This window comes from Macrobrachium nipponense, chromosome 12 (genome assembly GCF_015104395.2).
Source record: "Macrobrachium nipponense isolate FS-2020 chromosome 12, ASM1510439v2, whole genome shotgun sequence".
NCBI classification, from domain to species: domain Eukaryota; kingdom Metazoa; phylum Arthropoda; class Malacostraca; order Decapoda; family Palaemonidae; genus Macrobrachium; species Macrobrachium nipponense.
Genome location: NC_087205.1, coordinates 38,412,104 through 38,426,073, shown reverse-complemented (window position 1 = coordinate 38,426,073; position 13,970 = coordinate 38,412,104). Strand labels below are relative to the sequence as shown.

At 41.1% G+C, this 13,970-nt stretch overlaps 1 protein-coding gene across 1 annotated transcript in view; it reads left to right on the top strand.

Moving 5' to 3' along the window:
- Nucleotides 1-13,970, top strand: part of LOC135224495 (uncharacterized) — a 438,160-nt gene that overhangs the window by 143,842 nt on the left and 280,348 nt on the right. Inside the window, 1 exon segment of the mRNA XM_064263507.1 lies at nt 12,562-12,761. Within this exon segment, the coding sequence (XP_064119577.1) occupies nt 12,562-12,761 (200 nt within the window).

Sequence of the window (13,970 nt, the reverse complement as noted above, 5' to 3'; positions counted from 1 at the left end):
CTGCTTTCGCTTTGAAGACCAACCAACGCAGTCGCAGTACCATCTTGTTCTCAGTCGTGAGAGGTCGTTTACAGCTCTCTCTCCTGCGGAATGGGATATAACCGTATCTCTTCCCTACAATCATGGTCTTAGCCTCGGATTGAGGGAATACTGAAGCTATCATAAATAATATAGTGTCTGCCTTTTGTTAGGAATCTTTCAATAAGAAGGATATTACAACCTTTCAATGCTGTTTACCGTAGGTAACATGATTAAAGGATTCTAAAATGCAGCAGAACATGATATTATTTAATGCACTCATACTTACGAAGCATGGCTTATTAGAATACATACTTAGTGAGAAGAGAGATGTAATAGAGATTCACTTCAAGACTACGGTATGGTTAAGTATTTCGAAAAAGGACACAACCGTATTTAGAATCGGATATTGCACAGAAGTTGTATGAGTCGGATGGGAAACATTCTTTTAGTGGGAAATGGTTTCCCTGAATGGATTATACTACGTATATAAAAGTTTTTCATAATAGAACGGAATTAACATATGAAAGGATGTCGGGTACCAATAAAGACCACAGATTGTTTCTGGCACATAACATAAAGATAATTAGTAGGAGGCGCCAGCCTGGCGCAGATGCGCCACCACCCTGGCGCAGGTTGCGCCACCCTGGCGCAAGTTGCGCCAGCCTGGCGCAAGTGCGCCACCTTGGCGCAATTGCGCCAGCTTGGGTTGGGCAATAAGCCTAGAGCCCCATCCAAAATATTTCTCGTTTGAGCGAGTTATTAAATAAAAGCAATGCAAGAATTTGCGAGTCCGTGAGAACCTCGATCGACGATAATAACTGTTAAAGTATGTCTAACATTTATTGCAAAGATTGTGAGAAACCTGCGAGAAGTCTTCTTCATAGATCTCTAGCAGAAGAAGACGAACAGTCTTCCTGTAGACTGCTTCCTTTTCCTCAAACCATGCCATAAGGAATCATAAGCGCCAGCCAGACGCCTGGCTCTAACTAGAAAATAATTAGTTAATAGATATACCTTAGAGCAAATTATGCTTTCCTACATAGAGCTGGGAAGTTACTCAGTCCCTCGCACTGGAGTGGTCCTTCTCGTTCAGGAAAAAAGGGGGGGGGGGGGATACGGAAGAATTAACCGAGGAAAGAATAATTCCCCTTCCGATATACTCGTATTAGAGGAAAATTGAGAAGAAACATCCAACTATGGAAGTACTGTAGAATTATAGGATTCTTACAGCACCTCTTCTTATTTTGATATAGAGATTTCCTGACCAAGGTTGCGAGTAATAGGCCATAAAGGCTCCAGCCAGGCTTTAACCAGGTGATAGGCGCCAGCCAGGCGCGAGCGCCAGGCTTTAACCAGGCGATAGGCGCCAACCAGGCGCGAGCGCCAGCCAGGCGCGAGGCGTCAGCCAGGTGCGAGCGCCAGCCAGGCGCAAAGCGCCAGCCAGGCGCAAGACATCAGGATCTCCAATTTCTCAGTATTTGGAGATAGACTTTCCAAGAGTTTCCTCTTTGGGAACTGACACAAGATCAGTTTTTTCCTGACAGGGACACAAGTTGTCGCACAGGCGGCCGTGGCCCTTGTCAGACTTCTCATGTCAGGTAATATAGTGGTCGCGTGAGCGACTTCTTTCCTGGCAAGAGGAGTTGTTTTGGGAGAAACTCTTTTTGCCAGATCAACCCTCTACTGACAATTATTCTAGATATCGCACAGGCGAACGTAGTACGTGTCAGGATAAGTGGGTTCTTCTGCTTTATAGACCTTTACATGGTGAAGAGAACTGATATCTTTAGAGGTCTCTCGCTTTCCTCAACCTTATGAGACAAGTGATAGAAAATAAAATATCGGACTCATAAGTTAATCTGGGTGCAGGTTTTAGAAAGACCTTGGCAACCCCTTTTTTATTGCACGTTTCGGCTAGTCCCTTGAACCATGCAGCTCCTCTTTCTCCTCTTTCATTGTTATTAACAGGATGGTATATTATCCTACTCCTATGTAAACATATAACAAGGGAGACCTTGTAATGTTTTGGTACTGGAAAAGACTCGTAGGAGCTCTCAGTATTGGGTGAGAGGCTCTTTCAAGTATCGGAACCGTACATTACGGCCTGATGTCCTAGGATAGGAATCTTGAATGATTCTCCTCGATCCTGGATCAGTTAGTAGGAGAATAGGATAATAATAATTTGTTTTGCAGAATAACGATGATAGAATTTTTTCCATTCTCTCGTTGCCCAGGCACGAGGACAGGAAGAAAGAATATAAGAGAGAGGTAGCAATATACGCCATCTTTATGTTATAGAAAGGGAATAAAATTTAGTCTTTTTCCCTAAAAGATAAACTCTTTACAGAATGTAAGACAAAGGGCGTCAAAGAAAAAGAGGATATATGTTATGCCTCATTTTAGACTTAGAGAGGTTTGGATTCTCAGAGGTCACGTTCTTCTCACAGCAGGTTTTGGAAGTCTTTTCCAAGACAGTCTGAATATTCTTTCAGCATCTATTTTAAATGGACCTTAACAACCTCTCCACTCTGAGTCTGTCTGCGTGCAGACTGACCAGAAGTGGACATGAATGAGAGGATGTTTCAAGGTAAATGACAGTAGTCATGGATAAGATATATAATTACTGCAGATCGTGCTTGAGGGAATGAGGAAACTGTCCTCTTCCGATACCTCTGTGAACCACATAGCGGTTTTTTTTTTTCTTCCCTTTCAGAGGGAAGAATTACCTTTGTATATATCTGCTATCAAAGAACGCAGTAAAAGGTTTTATACTCTGTCTCTATAAAGGGAATTGGAGATAGCAGAGCATTAAGATCTTCGGGATCTACACAATACCTCTATACGACAAGACTTGGAGATCATATAGTTACAATGGGATCCTATTTGGGGCCTCAGAATCCGTGTTCTGACAAGATGGAACTGCTCCTCATCAATGTTTCTCTTGGTACTAATCGACCAAAAGGACGAGTGAGATTTTGGGCTTGGAATCTGGAATCAAATTCTAGAAAGACTTGGCAATGGGTTCCTGCCAGCATGGTATGTTTGGCAAAAGAACTATAACCTTTATTCCTGGATCAACGCTTTCAGATAAAGGATTCGTTGTCCAGGCAATGTATTTACGTTGTTATCTACAAAAGAAGATAAGGTTAAACGTTTGCTGACAGAGTCTTTGGAATACGATGAGGGCTCAAAACTACTTCCCAGAAGGTTCGAAGAGATATATTTAAAAGAGCTAGAAATCGGGAATCCTCCCAATTTCAGCTCAGAGTCTCCTTAAACTTCCAGGCTCTTTCCCTGCCTTCGTGCAAGGATAGGGAAGATTTTGCAACGAGAGAACTCGTCAACATGTAGGAAGAGTACTCGTTAGCAACTGAAGTATCAAGTATGATCCTCCTCGGAGGAAGACTGGTCTCTCGGACTATTAGATTTCCTATCGTCTACTGGATGTAGCCGACTAAAATTACCTCCCCTTGTTGCAGAGGCCATAAGCTCAAAGTGAAAGAATTTCTTCCACCCTTTTCCTTTCTCCTGATAAACGATTGTGGATGTTCAGACTTTCGGACAATGTAGCGCCAATCAGGCGCCAAATGCCAAACAGGCGTAAAGACGCCAGAGCAAGACAGTCCAAATAAACACTGTCATTGTCTGATGAGGAGAAGGAGTAGGCCTCCAATCTGGCGCAGATGTGCTAGAGGCGAATAAATCAGGCAAATAAAGTGTCCGAGGTGGACATCACCAGTTTTCATCGAGACTCTTAACAAGCTCGAATCTCCTGCAAGTGGGGAGAAGTCAGCCAGGCGCGAGGCGCCAGGCAAGCGAAGCACCAGCCAGACGCGAGGCGCCAGCCAGGCACGAGACGCCAGGCAGGCGCGAGACGCCAGGCAGGCGCGAGGCGCCAGGCTGGCGCGAGGCACCAGCCAGGCGCTAGGCACCAGCCAGGCGCGAGACGCCAGGCAGGCGCGAGGCTCCAGCCAGGCGCGAGGCGCCAGTCAGGGGCGAGGCGCCAGGCTCTAGCCAGGCGCGAGTGAGGCGCCAGCCAGGCGCGAGACGCGAGGCGCCAGGCAGCAGACAGGTGAGAGGCGCCAGCCAGGGGCGAGGTGCCAGCCAGGGGCGAGGCGGCAGGCAGGCGCGAGGCGCCAGGCAGGCGCGAGGCGCCAGCCAGGCGCAATCCAGGCTCTGGGCTTCATCCAGAAGAGATCTGTTGCAAAGAAAGCCCTGGTCTTCTTTGGAAGAGTGGAATTTCTAAAGCACTTCTTGAGTAACTTGATGTTTCCTTCAAACATCTAAGAATTAAAAGCGCTTGAAGTGCGAGCTTTTAACAATTCTTGTTCTTTCCATAACAATATGTCGTGAGAGTCATATTAGCTGTAATAACGGGAGATGCAAACTCTGTGTTGACTTCTCTTTGCACGAAGGAGATCAAAGTGGGCCCTGATGAGAGATCCTTCTCTCTTTGTTATACGTGTCCACGGATGCGTTGCTGGGATAGGGAGCCGACACTGATCCTTAACTAGTGAATTAAAATTTTTTTTTATTTTTTATTTTAACATAAGTGTATTATTTTCTGGGGTTATTTGAAATGAGTTTGGGGATAGCTCTTTTCAAATTAAGCACAAACCCTCGTGTTAGGATCAGGTGATCGGGATCGGTGTTGTGCTCCTTAAATTATGCCAATAGGCATTGGTGTATTGTCATGTAAGTGGATAAGACCCCATTGACAAATGACCACTAGATTCTGTCAAGTAAGTGGATAAGACCCCATTGACAGATCTACAAGAACTCTTAGCCATAGGTCACATCCTCGCTGAGGCTCTTGAGACGAAGCAGACTACTAGCAATATCTAGGAAGTCGACCCTTCGTCTAAACACATAGGAACCAAGGTTTTATTTATTTATTACCTACAACGTATGTTGTTTACCTGTCTATTCAGTAATAGCTGTCTTTTACCCTCCACCAATGGTGTGAATCAGCTATGTATATATCTGACAGGTAAGTTGAATGTATAAAAATGATATTGTTATGATACAATGAAGTTTTATACATACTTACCTGGCAGATATATACAATTAAATGGCCCACCCAGCCTCCCCTCAGGAGACAGCTGGAAGAAAAAATATGAATTAGAAAACGGGTATGGTTCCTATTCCCGCCACCCAGCGGCGGGGGGGTAGATCACCTGACCTACCTGCCGCGTGTGCCGCGAAATTCGAATTTCTGTCGGACGACGGAGTAATAGCTATGTATATATCTGCCAGGTAAGTATGTATAAAACTTTATTGTATCATAACAAGATCATGTTTCAGATTAATATCATATCAATTTAGACACAAAATATGCAGTGACCAAGTTTCAAGTTTCCAGCTTTTGAATAGGAAACTCACCTTAATAGCAAGCTTCTACACTTGTTGGGAAGAATCAGTTGATAGTTAGCAGTGGAATGAAATACTGACACACATCATGTACAACTAAACCAAATTTTTTTTTTTTTACAGAAAATTAATTTACAAAAGAAATATTCAGATAACTAACTTTTGAGTCTTACTTTTGACTCACTGCATCGTTGCTTGATTGCAGGCTGCTCTTGCGCCCGCTGCGCGCGAAATATGGGTTGTGTATTCAGGATGTTGTCATCCAGTATTATTGTTAACCCTATCGTAATTCGAATTATCATAAAACGGGTATCGTAACTTGAGTACGGCTTGTATTCACAACCATGTCTTGGAGAATTTTCCTAATTTGTTAATGATGTTTGCGGAGATCATAAAGGGGGAACAGAGTCAGTCTAGTTTCTTGCTCTACAAACTATGGCCTCTTTTGATGCTTCTGTGTTTCCCATTCCCCAATTTCTTCTAAACTTCTAACATCTTTGTGTTACGCAATCTTATTTATCGGTTCATTCTTCGGGATCTTCTCTTACTCATTCTGTTTTCTTTGCCATTAACACTGCAATGCAAAGAATTTTCATCAGTTCAGTCCTGTAATTTGAGGGTTTCGGCAAATCCCTCTCGCTTCGGAGTTCAGGGATGACGTAGTACATTTGGCGGGACTGTCTTATTAGCTCCTTCCACGGGTCCGGTAGTCATCCGGTAGTTCTCAGCTGGCTAGTCCGGAAGTTTCACAGGTGGTTGTGGAGTCTTCCGCAGTTCCGTATATTCATCCTTTACTGGGTTTGGGTTGTGGGATTTCCTCCACTGTTCTTGCGGGTGCTACGGCAGTTGGCGATTCATCTTCGCCATCGTTGTCTGTGTCAGCACCAGTTGTGTCCGCAGCCTCTCCTTTCAGTAGGGTAGCAGGTAATCTTCCTTCTTCGGTTCCCATTTTTTATGCTTTAGGTGTTTGGGACATAACGTGCCTACCGCAGTTGTTGCGGGGGCTACAGCTGTTGGCAGTTCGCCTGCACCATCGTTATTACCGTTGTGCCCTCGGCCTCCTTTCAGTAGGGTAGATGGTAATTTCCTCCTTTGGCTCCCATTGGTTCCACAGTTTGTAGCCTGTCCTTAGAGGCACTTGTGTGTGCTGCACAAGTTGGCTTTCTCCACCTGCACAATGTCGGGGTTAGGTATTCCGGTGGTTACTCCGAGTGTGGAGTCTTCCTTTCTCTCTCCTGCTTTGGGTTATTTCTGTTCCTTCAAGGGGTTCAATGTGGGTTTGGCCTTGGTTCCGGGGTTTCCGGGAGTACTTCCTTCCCTCACTTGATCAATGTGGCTTCAGCTCTAGACTCCCGTCCTGGTTTAGTATTGGTGTAACCAGTGTGGTTGGATCGCATTTAGCGGCCTTTCCACCCTTAGGGGCCGTTGCTCACCCATCTGTGGTCGGCCAGGTGTTATGGCATAGTCACTGGCTGGTGTGGGGCTTTGTAGTCAAGTGAGACTGGCTCAAAGCTGTGTCATCGTCTTTGGTTGGTACACGTTTGGTGCAACAGTATGTGGTTGACTCTCTGGTTTGGGCGTTCATCGCCAAAGTATGTTTGGCACTGGCGTTAAGTTATATTAAATGGATAGTGCGGGGTTGGCACAGTCGAGCAAGATTAGCTCAGGTCTTTGTCATAGTTTTTAGTTGGTACAGTAATACCCCGAATTTACACGAGGTTAGGTTCCAGATGCCCTCACAGAAGGGGAAGTTTTGTGTAAGTTTGGCACGGTCTCTAAAAATGCTAATAAATACTTGCTTCTAGAGTCTGAACACTAAATATGACCCTAGTCATGCTCCTTAAGTATTAAGCTAACTTTTAAATGAAATTAAAGTTACTATAATTTGATTTAAAAGTTAGTTTACTACATTACCCTTAAAAAATTTAATAACTGGTGGGCATAAAAATAGTTACAGTAACTACTACGTAGATATGCATTCATTTTCATACATATACGTACTACATTACCCTTAATTCATGGGATGCCATTTTCTTTTTTCCCCTCAGAGTAAAAGGGGTTTTCTTTGCGTCACTGGGTGACCTTCATAATTCTGTTATAACGAAGGTACATAATTCTATGAAATTAAAAAATCATGTATGTACATAGGTAATGTTTGCAGAGGGTGAAGGTAAAATTCAATCAATTTAAAATCATGCACTAGTGTGAGGGCTAACTATGAGAGAGAGAGAGAGAGAGAGAGAGAGAGAGAGAGAGAGAGAGAGAGAGAGAGAGAGAGAGAGAGAGATGTATGTCATGAGAGGTAAAACTCTGGAAGGGTATCATCTTTAAAAAGTGCAAATGGGATCACATCTTCTGAAAGTACTGTATGTGCTGTAATTATGTAACATAGTACATACAGAATTTGTACCAGCACTTTGTTTTCTCCGAGGTTAAGAATAGTCATTTTTCCAACAGAACAACAACAATCTATGTATGTCTCTGATATGTTTTACTAGTTGATCATGAAGGTCTTATATAGTAACAAACGCTGTGAATTACGTACTACCTTTGTATATATTTTCAAAAATATAAATAACATACACAGAATCTCCATACTGATTTTACACTTAAAAGCACAAAAACTTCTACTACTAGTAATTGTAGTATACTAGTACGTACTTGGGAGATTAAACAAAGTTTCTGAAGGGATATCATCTTTGAAAAGTGCAGTAACTTTGTGAATGGGTATTGCATCTTGTAAAAGTACATACCGTAGGTGCTTTAGTTACCCATGTATCATATTTATGCATATACAAAAATAAAAATGATAAGTTTTTAATAGATTTTATACACAAAAGCTTTAAAACTTAAAAATTTACATAAATTAAACAAACACTTTTGCAGGGTTTTGCAGTGTTTCTGGAGGATTCGCCAAAGTTTGCGCTATTGTGAAGAACTCGCATATGATAATTAGTTAGGTTCCAATGAAATGTTTGCACTATTGTGAATTAGCGCAACTCGAATCACGTACGTTCGGAGTATTACTGTATACGATTTGCGGAACTGGGGACGGTTGGCTCTTGAGGTGGGCAGCGGTCAGCCAGGTGTTATGTCATCTTGTGTGGTAAGGTTGCGGGATAGCAGTAGAGTATGACTAGCTCAGGAGTCGGGAGTTTATCATCTTCTGTTGGTATATTGTTGTGCAACAGGATCGGTTGGGTCAGATATGATGGGATAATGTAGGTCATTTGTTGTTATCGAACTCCAGGTGTAGTAAGTTTGGTTTCTTGGGTGCTGCTCTTGCAGGTGTTCAGCCTTCTCCTTTTCCTGTTGGTGTGGTCGGCCAGGACTGACAGACGATACCTGTTGAAGAGAGAATCCATTACCAGTTATGGGTTTTGTTTCTTCAGCGAAGGATAGCGAGTATAAACGGATGAAAGACTTTGTCCATTCTCTCTTTCCACAGTCCAGGTGCAGAGGAACCTACATAGTTAATTCAAGCAAGGTTTTATATGTTGTATTCAACTAAACCAGTAATCTCTCAAACATCAATTAAGCTGATCTGGTTGCGGCCGAGTCGGGCAGCTTTTGGGAAGACGACTCTATGCTAGCATCACTTATGGGGCCAAGTAGGTTGAATTCTACCTTGCTTCCTAATTGGGAGTGTTCTGTATGGGGTAGCGAGTAACCCTTATGCAGGTTCCCGAGTTCCACTTTATGAATCTGTTGAGGCTCTTCTGTCTTGGGTTTCTTTTTTGATTCGTGTTGTAGGGGTTACATATTGTGAGGCTTGTACAGTGGTACCTCGACATACGAAAGGCTCAACTTACGAAAAACTCGAGATACGAAAGCAAATACAAAAAATTTTACAGCTCTACATACGAAAATTGCTCAAGTTACGAAAGGTTGTTGGCTGTAAAGTCCCAAGATTCGCCCCAGGACCACCGAGAACAATTTTAAACTCCTGCGCCGCCAACTGAGTAAACTTGCCCACCATCCTCCCGCTCTTCCCATTGGTTCCTGATGCTAGTCACCCCATAAGATCCTGCTCCTCCTATTGGTCAGCATCTACCTCTTGTGCTTTAAGGTATTCGGTTGGTAAAAGGATGCTGTAAATTGAAAAAACTTATTCATGCCAATACATTTAATAAATAAATCATTAGGTAAAGATAGAATAAAGAATAGAATGAATGGTTATTATACTGTTTGGTAGTTTCAGTAGTTGAAGAGAGATAATGAAAATTTATGGCTTACTGTGTACTAGGAAAAGTGATTGCTTGGCGATCGTTTGATACTCGTAAGTGCTGGATGTAAACAGACGTTTGGAAGCTTTTTTTTTTGTTTGTTTATTATAATTAATGGTTACTTAATTAATAAAAAAATTGTGAATTAGATATCATAAAATATAAAATTAATCAGACTGCTATCATCGAAGCCACCAAATATGTTTTTTTAGAATTCTTCTTCTGTTTTAATATTACGTTACGTATATGTTTCAATATAGCTGTCAGTAACTCGGTATCTCCATTAGGTAAAGATAGAATAAAGAATAGAAATGAATGGTTATTATACTGTTTGGTAGTTTCATTAGTTGAAGAGAGATACTAATGAAAATTTATGGCTTACTGTGTCCTAGGAAAAGTGATTGCTTGGCGTTCGTTTGGTACTTGTAAGAGCTGAATGTAAACAATCGATTGGAAGGTTTTTTGTGTTTGTTTGTGTATTATAGTTAATGATTAATTAATAATTATTTGAAATGAGTACATACTCATTATTTATACATTTTATTGGCATATTCTAAGCTTTTAGCTTCCTAGGTTTAGATGTCAGAATCATAGACTAGGCTACAGTAGCAACCGCTAACATAGGCTAGGCTTATTGGTAAGGGACATATGCTAAAGTCCTAATATATGCAGTAAAAATGGGGTTGAACATTACATGCATTTGAATATTACTCAAGTATGTACAGTATTTTGCCTTTTTGGTGTCATATTTCTTCCGTCGGATCGGCGTCGTAACCCTAGAACATGTGTTGTAGGCCTGGAAATATAATTTACTGGGGTGTTTTTGGAGGGCTTGGAACAGATTAGCCATTTTACATGTAAAATGTGGTCCAAGATAGGAAAACCTCATGATACGAAGGGCGCCTCGGAACGGATTAATTTCATATCTCGAGGTACTACTGTATTTGGAAGACACCTTTCACAGCCAGTCGGAGGCCTTGTCCCACTCTATGTGGATGTTGTGTGAGTTGATGTAGTGGTTTTCCACAATCCTGGACTGTTTGACAACCTCATCACTTCGGTTTTGATGGGGTTTGCATACCGGACTTATATTTCGGCTGGCTGTACTACGTTCTTATCAAGAAGAGGAGGGACTTCTTGTTAAATCATCTGCCTCCTCACTATCTGGACAATTATAAGAAGGTTCTGTTGATGGCACCTCTTGTGCTCAGCAACAGTCTTTTAGAGAACAAGATGTCTCCACGATGGTCAGTTTCGTGTCATCTCCATAAGTAGAGTCACAGCAGCATTGTAGGATGATTGTATAGCAGGTGACGGATCTCAAATGCTGCTATGTCCGGTTCGAGCTCTCAAAGTTTATTTATCACATACTGATGAACTTTTACCTCGTCCAAGAATCTTAATTGATTTTCCCTAGGTGTCCATCTCCAAAGTAAAATTAGTTTCTTCCTGTGAGGGTTTATTAGTCAAGCCTCGGTTGGTTCTTAAGCGCTTTCGGAGCCTTAGGTTGTGCTTCGCATCCAAGGGTGCAATGTATTGTCGATGGCTTCCCCTTTGGCTTTCCTGAGAAATTTTTCGGTTTCGGGGATCTGGGTGGCGGTTATTTGAGTGTCGGTGGGGGTTTTCACAACACACTACCTTAGCGATATCAGTTTCCTCTGAGAAAGGTTACTCGCTGGGTCCTGTTGTTGCGGTCAACTCGATTTTATAATTAGCTTGGTATCGTTACAATTTTAGAAGTTTAGGTAGTCAATGGTAGTCTAAATGAACTTGAGAGTGTCTGTTGGTCAAGCTTAGACTGAGTGTATTGTTCCTTTAGGTTCTTGAGTAATTTCAACTTCTTCAGCACAGTCATCTGCATCTTGAGCAATTAGAGAACTCGAAGGTCCTGCATACCCAACTTCTCCTCCATACATGAGAGGCTGAATAGCCACATGGGAGGTTCACCGTATCCCCTCCATACAATACCACATGGGAGGTTCTTCAGACTCAGGTGGTACCTTGGACTCAACACTGAAGGTAAGGTACTTCCTCTGTAAGCATCCTCTCCTACTGAGTTGGACAACTAGGTGAGGAGATTTGCTTTTACCTCCATGAATAATTATAGATTACCACATGGGTGGTACTTCTGACTGAGATGGTACCTTAGACTCAACACTGAAGTTGAGGTACTTTCTTTGCAAACATCCTCACCTACCAAGTTTGATAATTAGGTGAGGATACATACATTTATATATGGTAAGTTGATAATGAGTTACCTGCGTATGCTCCGTGGACAGGTCGGGCTGAATTAGATTGATCCCACCTCCAATTATATGTTGTTAATCAGGCTAATTCAGGTGTTCAGGAAGTGTATTGCAATATGATGTTTTCATAATAAAACTAATATTGTAATACCTACCTGAACACCTGAATGGTTCCCACCCTCCTCCCCTCCTCAATTAGTTGTGAAATTGTGAATGACGCAACTGAAAGGTAGACCGATGGTGGCTGGTAAGTACAGCAATGTTGCCAACTGTTCACAGGTAATTCAGTAGACATTCTACCTGCAGCATTGGTAACGCTGTCAGTTAATTACCCAATAGTTGGGTAAGTTTTGTGAGGATGTATTTCGGGCTGGTCAGTGACCAGGGCTAATTCAGGTGTTCAGGTAAGTATTACAATATTAGTTTTATTATGAAAACTTCATGTAAGTATATCATAGGGCTATGTATTTAAATCTGGCAAAGAATTGCTTGGCCAGTAATATAGTATTCAAGTCTGACAAATAATTATTTTTCCAGTGAATAATTTTAGTTTGTAATAATTCTTCATTAGGATATCCCTCACCAAAGAAGACTCCTGCAGCTGATGACCTGTTTTCAGGAAATTCAGCTATTTCTAGCAGTTTGCTTCTGTGAAATAGGGTACACAATTGTTTCAGATTTTGTTTTGTTATTTTCAGTTCCAGTGCAGTATCATGACATTTTCAACCACAGAGAAAGATTTAAAAGTAAGTTTGAAAGTGAAGGGTTTGTAAAAGGTTTTCCAAAAGCTGAAAGAGTTGCTGTAGGGCGTGTGGACTTTCGGAACGGTGTTGCGACAGCTCCACCAAAAGCTGCAGAAGCGGTCAGCAAAGGAGATCTGCCTCAACATCTTCCAGAGGTAGATGTCTTTCATTGTAATAAATAAGGTCAAATTTGTCATTTCAGCTCTTTTATAAATGAATTGATCATTCAGTTTGTCAGGTGACCAGATATAAAAAATTGTGAGTGACAGTCATTCCCCAAAATTGCACAAATTCACTATAGCACAAACTTTTCATCACAACCAAACTTATTGTAATACTCAAGTTTTTCACAGTCACACAAATATTTGTGAATCCTCAAGAAGCCAGGAAAAAGTGTTTGTGTGATTTTTTGATGTAATTTATAACTTAACCATCTTTTATGTGTGAATTATATAGCATTAGATAAGATGAAAATAATTATTATCTCTCTCTCTCTCTCTCTCTCTCTCTCTCTCTCTCTCTCTCTCTCTCTCTCTCTCTCTCTCTCTCTGAGACGAGAATTTCTATGGTACATGTATGTATATGTTTATTTTTGTGTGATGATTAAATGATTTTTGATAATAAGTAATCATTTTGAAACATTGTAGACTAAATAATAATAATATAAATTTCAATTACAAAATTCGTATGTGACGTGCATTTTAAAGAACAAAATAGTAAAGAAATAAAACCTTTCTTTCAGTTTGTTAACTAGCTGGAAGCTAAAGCTGTCAAAATAAATCAGTTTAATGTGGGGGGGGGGTTGTTATTGTCAACAGTGGGTCATAGGAGTCTCTCTCTCTCTCTCTCTCTCTCTCTCTCTCTCTCTCTCTCTCTCTCTCTCCTATCCGGAGTATTGACGGATGAAGGACTGAGATGAGAATTTCTATGGTACATGTATGTATATTATATGTTTATTTTTGTGTGATGATTAAATGATTTTTGATAATAAGTAATCATTTTCAAACATTGTAGATTAAATAACAATGAAGATTTAAACAAAGATTGGGATAACATATTCATAAGCGATGATATACTGGTAAATACGGATATATTATATCAAATATTAGAGAAAATAGTGGATAAATATATACCAAAGAAGAAAAGTAAACATCAGTCATGCATACCAAGAGACATAAGGATCTTGTTCCAGAAAATCAGAAAGTGGAAAAAAGGTCTTGCAAAAGAAAATAATGCATGGAAAGTGATGGAACTAAAAAGTAAGATAGAAAATGCAGAACAAAAGATTATACAGTCACTAGAAAATGAAAAACAGGACTTAGAAGAAAAGACCTTAAAAAATATCAAACAAAACCCCAAACTAT